Source organism: Mytilus edulis, chromosome 12 (genome assembly GCF_963676685.1).
Source record: "Mytilus edulis chromosome 12, xbMytEdul2.2, whole genome shotgun sequence".
NCBI classification, from domain to species: Eukaryota; Metazoa; Mollusca; class Bivalvia; order Mytilida; family Mytilidae; genus Mytilus; species Mytilus edulis.
The window spans coordinates 67889004-67895476 of record NC_092355.1 but is presented as its reverse complement, the minus strand read 5'-3'; the positions used below and the strand labels follow the sequence as shown (position 1 = coordinate 67895476).

At 32.4% G+C, this 6473-nt stretch overlaps 1 protein-coding gene across 1 annotated transcript; it reads left to right on the top strand.

Moving 5' to 3' along the window:
* Nucleotides 1-3009: 3009 nt before the first annotated feature.
* On the top strand, nucleotides 3010-5037 carry LOC139498982 (uncharacterized). Its single transcript, XM_071287628.1, has one exon. The coding sequence runs from the start codon at nucleotides 3072-3074 to the stop codon at nucleotides 4953-4955; it is 1884 nt and encodes a 627-aa protein (XP_071143729.1). The 5' UTR covers nucleotides 3010-3071; the 3' UTR covers nucleotides 4956-5037.
* Nucleotides 5038-6473: the final 1436 nt, after the last annotated feature.

The following is a 6473-nucleotide window of genomic DNA, read 5'->3' as shown; positions in this document are numbered from 1 at the left end:
CACATGAAGTTATTGTTGTGTCAAGCACTGAGCATGCTGAGGCAATATGAGTAAAAAAAACGTTGGTAGGTGTGGGAAGCACCATCCCAATGCAAATAAATTGGTCCCATTATTATTGGGTTTGTGTTTTTCCCTTTGCATTTAAGTTTGTTTTCCTGGAAAACAGTTGTTGTGACAAAGCAGGTGCCCAATGATTTACAAGCACTGGCAAAATGCTTCATTTGGAAATCTGTGTAGCAGATAACACTTGGTGGTTTGCCTGTGGTCTGAACAATTTCTTTTGTATGACAACATTGTGTACATATGAAATCACAGCTTTTATTCTGACTTAAGATCCGAAACTGATCTTTTGTTAATTTCTGGCATTTTTGGTGAAACCATGTTTCACATTTTTCACAAAACACACACATTCAAGTGCAGTTTTTTTTAACAGTTACCACATGGGTGTGCCATTTTTAGAGTGTAAGACTAATATTGCAGAGTATAACTTCCCGTACTATTTCCTTTGCCCAAGAGAAAAACCCTTATCCCAAGGGATTCAGTTTGACACGGCGATGTGACAAAATAAGTGCGTTTAAATATTTACCCTTGCCCAAGGGGATATCATGAACGGACGTGTCCACTATAGTATAGTATAATTATAATACTTCGAATATGCATTTATCGAAGTTAATTTCCTTTCATCTTCAATCAATACGCATAAACATGATAAATATCGTTTAATGAGGCAATAGGCAAATAAAAAGATGAAAACATTCACATTTCAATTTTCTTTTCCTCTTGTTTGATTTCAGTTCTTTGTATTTCACAATTTGTGTCAATATTTTCAGGACAATGATGCACAAATAATTCATTTTGCGAGCTTAATATATATTGCACGAAAAGAGTTTTAAAAAACAAATTATAAGATAAATAATATGTTCTAAAACACAAGGAAAAGTAATCTCATAATACAATAATTAAACGTAACACTGGCTGTTATACATAATAGACGGTCCAACGATTTACAGAAAAGAGCGACGATTTACAGAAAAAAACCGAAAAGAACCGAAAAGGACCAAAAAGAACCGAAAAGGACCGAAAAGAACCGAAAAGAGGATACATATATATTTATTAAATAAAGTTAAAACCATGTATATTCACGGATTTTTTTATATTGTTAACAATTCTTCGTAATAATAAAATTGAATGCATAATTCAAAATTTAGATTGTGCATTTATAGGGATATGTGAATTTACAAAAAAGAAACAATATAACTTGGTTTTTTTAGTAATATTTTTTTTAATATATGTATGTTTAATTATCATTTATTTTTCATCAAGGATTTTAATCTTATCATTTAAATATTTGTTTTATAGATATAAGAAGGTGTGCAAACTCCCAATCAAAGCCATAATTTGTACAAGTAAACTATTAAGGTCAAAATACGATCTTCAACAGGAAGCACACACCAAACAGCAAGTTATAAAGGGGCCCCCAAAAATGACTATTGAAAAAAACATTCAAACGGGAAAACCAACGGATTAATCAATATAAAAACGAGAAACAAGAAACACAAACCACATCAACAAACGACAACCATGCACTAAACATCAGGTTCCTAAATTAGGACAGGTGCAAATATGAATGCAGCAGGTTTAAACGTTTTAATTAGCATAATTTACATGTTTTTAATAATACACAGTAAAAATAAATGAAAAGCAAATATCATCGTACTACAAATGTTTTTTCCTTACATTTAAAAAAAAAAGTATTTCCTTTGTTTATATTTAAGATGTCAGCATATTGCCCGGTGGCATTAGGTATGGTAATATAAAAAATATACATGTCAGCATCACCATTTCCTCTCGGATGTTAAATGTCAAATATACATTTGTTACATTTAATCACGATAATCGTCACTTTAACAAAAATAAAAAGGCTTGTTTCCTCACTTGTTTTCAAAATTACAAAAAATGGTGAGAGCACGTATTTGTAAATCTGGATATCGAAAACAGTACCCCTGCTGTATCTGTAGTAAGGATTGTGAATGTACAGAATCCTTCCTCTGCTTTGGGTGTGGAAAATGGGTGCACAGTGGCTGTTTCGGCAATCAGAATTAACAAAACAATGGGCAACGAGAGGACTAAAATTTTGCTGTTTTGATCAGGAAAGTTTTGACTGCCAACAGTCCTTGTCAGAGGCGGATTTAGAGGGGGACCCAGGGGGCCTGGGCCCCCCCTTTTTGGGAAAAAATTTGGTTGCTTATATAGGGAATCATTGAAGCATGACTGGAGCGGGCCCCCTCTTAGGTCAGTCAGTGGGCCCCCACTTATGAAAATTTCTGGATCCGCCACTGCTTGTTAAGGTAAATATTTCGAAAATAGAATTATAAAATTATTGGCCGAAAATTTCGAGTCCTGCTACATGTAAAACTTGCCAAACTTTACGAGATTCTTGTTTAGTTTCAATTTATTAATTCGTATAAAACAAAGGGCTACATGGGAATAAAAGAAGATTTATTAATAAAAAAAAAATGACATCATTATTCGATCGGATTATGATACTAACTTAGTATAATAGTCCCAATTATTAGTATTTTATAGTCTTTTCATTTCGTCTTTCATAGGAAATATAAATAAATGAAAAGCGCACCCGCTCTCGGTATAATTGTTAATTGTTTACCTTATAATTAGCGTATAGATTAAAGGGTGCGAAAAGTTAATGACCTGTGGATTTCTATCTATTTTATCTAATAAACCACTTAAAACAGATATGTAGATTAGCGAAACGATGTCCGATAGTGATAAATATTGGCCTGCGCTACATATATCTATTTTAGATAAGTTTGTGCATGGAGATAACGGGATCTATCTTTAACGATTTCAAATCATAGACAAGTTTAACGTATCAAAGTCATAATTAATACACATTAATTTAACATGCATGTAATACACACACACAAAACACAAACAAAGGCAAACAAATAGAACAAAATACTAAGATAAGTGTGAAGAAGTCGTCATAGTGCAAAATTCCGCGAAAAAGACGTCAACGTTTTCGCAACCTATAGGTCTATAAACATTGAAAAATGGATGTATACATTGACGGTGCATGTAAAAATAACGGAAAGCCGTCAGCAAAGGCAAGCTTTGGAATATTCTGGGAGAAAAATAGTACAAGAAATAGTTCTGGTCTAGTTCCAGAAACATACAAGCAAACCAATAATACTGGAGAATTATTTGCTGCAGTTAAATGCCTGCAACAAGTTCATCAACTTAATATAGTTAATATTCAAATAAAAACTGATAGCGAATATTTGGTAAGGGGGATCACCAGCGATATTACATACTGGAAAAACAACAACTGGAAGCTCAAGTCCTCCGGAAAGGATGTAAAAAACAAAGAATTATGGTCAGAGATTGACAATTTGTCAACAAATTTAAATGTATCTTGGGTACATGTTCCGCGAGATTCTGAAAGTGAACAAATCGAGGCCGACAAACTTGCAAAAAATGCACTAAATATTAAAACATCATCCACAAACATAATGCAAAGTCAACAACAAATCACAATTCATACAATTGATGAAAGTGAATGTAGTGATAATGATGATGAAACAATTCCGATGAAACTAGTTACCCCACGCCGGAGTACTACAATTCAAAAAGCAAAGAAAATTAGCAACAAAACCAGCTCGCCATCATTTGGTGTTATTTCCGCATTAAGAAGAATTGAAGGTTTACTTCTATCTACATCTGAAGATGTCTCAAATTTAAACGACACTGTAAACTGTCACATTGACACTTCAAATAAACAATTTCAAGATATCAATGATAAATTTGTTTCCTTGGCAAACACAGTAAAAGTGCAAACTAGTTCAACATCAGCCTCTGTTGAAGAAGTGTTAGAACAAACCCAGATCATAAAAGCGGACATTAACTCTAATAACAAAACGTTCGTTGACAAATCTAAGAGTTTATGGGATAAACTTAACTCAGTATTCCAAGAAGTTAAATCATTAAAGGCATCAAACGAAAATATCGCTATGCAAGAACAAGTTGCCCAAATACATACCAGTACCCCAAACAGCAAAAGAGAAAAAAATAATTTAACCTCAACAAAAATGACACCTGGAACATACAGTAATGCAGTAAAAAGTGGATTACAGTATAGAACAAGCCAATCAACTACTCCAAACACACCAGAACCGTTTTTGAGACAAAGGGGTGAACAAATACCAAACGTTCAGTATCATGTGACAGAATTGGAACGTCCCAAATATCCATTATTTGAGAAAAACAGTAACAAGAAAAACTTATTTCTAATAGGAAGTTCTACACTAAAACGAATGTCGGCCAGAAAAATGACAACAAATAGCATCACAACAAAAGTAAAGACTATCCGTGGAGGAAGAATAAGGGATATTGAGAATTGCCTTATAGAGCATATATCTGATGGCAAACTCGACTGTGTTGATGTCATAGCTGTGCATGTTGGAACCAACAATGTGTCTGATAGAGATACTGTTCGTACTATAATAAATGATTATAAAAATCTTATTCACACGGTAAAACAGAGCTTACCGGAAACGCAAATAATTATTTCATCAATTCTACCAAGGCCTTCAGATTACAAGTCAAACCATATTATTTCTGAAGTAAACCAGCAGTTACTAACAGTTGAAGATAATCAAGTGAAAATACTAGATAACACGTTAGACTTTTTGTACGGCAATCGTCCTAATCAATTGCTTTTTCAGGACCATGTACATACCAACGTAGACGGTGCTAAAGTTCTAAGCCATAACATTATTTCTTGTGTTAACACAATGCTTAGATTGTACGATTCAAAGTCACAATTTGAACAAAATTTTTATTCGGAGAGGATAACAGGGAGGAGATATGCGCCATTAGAGACAACCAATCAAGATTATCAACATCCACATTCATTTCGTCCAAACGTCTGGAATTAGAAGAAACTTTTGAATTCTGCTCAAGTCAAGCACACGATTGTATTTTATATCATTCTATAGTTATTCTCATTGTATATGTTTGTATTGCTATTTTTCTTCTTGATGATCCTGATGAAGCGCTACTAAGTTTTATAAATATTTTTACTGAAGTGTTAAATCATCATGCTCCTCTCATTAAAAAGCGAGTTAAACATGTTTATCAAAATCAGTGGATAAATGATGAAATTAAGGAGGGCATGAAAAAACGTGATTATTATCATAAGAAAAAAGACACATATAACTATAAATTTTGGAGAAATAAGGTTAAATACCTCATAGAAAATTCAAAACAAAATTTTTATACTGAAGTATTAGAACAAGAAAAAGGAAATAGTAGCAAATTATGGAAACACTTGCATAATGTAAATGGTAGTGAAAATCATCATAACCATGCAATCTTAAATGACTGTAGTAATAAACCAATTACAGACCCTAAAAGCATTGCTGATACTTTCAATAATTATTTTACAAATATAACTGAAAATGTTAATCTTAATTCAAACTCAAGTACCAGTTGTTCTGGAAAACTTGATAATTATATTTCATGTCGTGTACCAGAAAATGTCTTTTTTACCATACCACAAATAACTAATGAATTTGTTCTCCATCAATTAATCACACTTGATGAGAAAAAAGCAACAGGTCTTGATAATATCAGTGCAAAGTTTTTAAAAATGTCATCACACCTAATTTCAGTTCCATTATGCCACATCTTTAATTTAAGCATAAGAAAATCAGTGTACCCATCGTTATTTAAACTGGCTAAAGTTCTACCAGTTTTTAAAAATAAAGGTTCAAAAAATGATGTTTTTAATTACAGACCTATTGCAATTTTACCATTACTATCTAAGATCCTTGAGCGACACGTAAAAACTCATTTCATGAATTTTCTAAACAAATATAATCTATTGTATGTCATGCAATCAGGCTTTCGTGCAAACCATTCCTGTCAAACTGCTATGACTTCTTTGTTAGATAAATGGTTAAAAGCCGTTGATGAAGGAAATTTAGTAGGGGCAGTATTTTTAGATCTGTGTAAAGCTTTTGATCTTCTAAATCACAAACTGCTCCTTCAAAAATTACAAAAATATAAATGTTCTTATAATTCAATTCATTGGTTTACTTCGTATTTAGCTGATAGACATCAAGTCGTATCAATTTCAAATACCTTTTCAGATGTATCTACATTAAAAGCAGGTGTACCTCAAGGGTCCGTTTTAGGTCCTATATTATTTTTAATATTTATTAATGATTTGCCTTTGTGTAATCCTAATCATAATCTTGATCTTTTTGCTGATGATAGCACTATTTCTGTAATTGGAAAAGACAAAAGGTATATAAGTCAGACACTCAATGTTGTATTAGAAAATATTTGTCAATGGGTTGATGAAAACAAAATGTTAGTTAATGTGTCAAAAACTAAGACAATGTGTATAGGTTCAAAACAAAAACTGTCTGTAATGTGTAATGACACATTAA

What these genes read in the sequence shown, in the direction of transcription:
- LOC139498982 (XM_071287628.1), top strand. Translation starts at nt 3,072, where the DNA reads ATGGATGTATACATTGACGGTGCATGTAAAAATAACGGAAAGCCGTCA.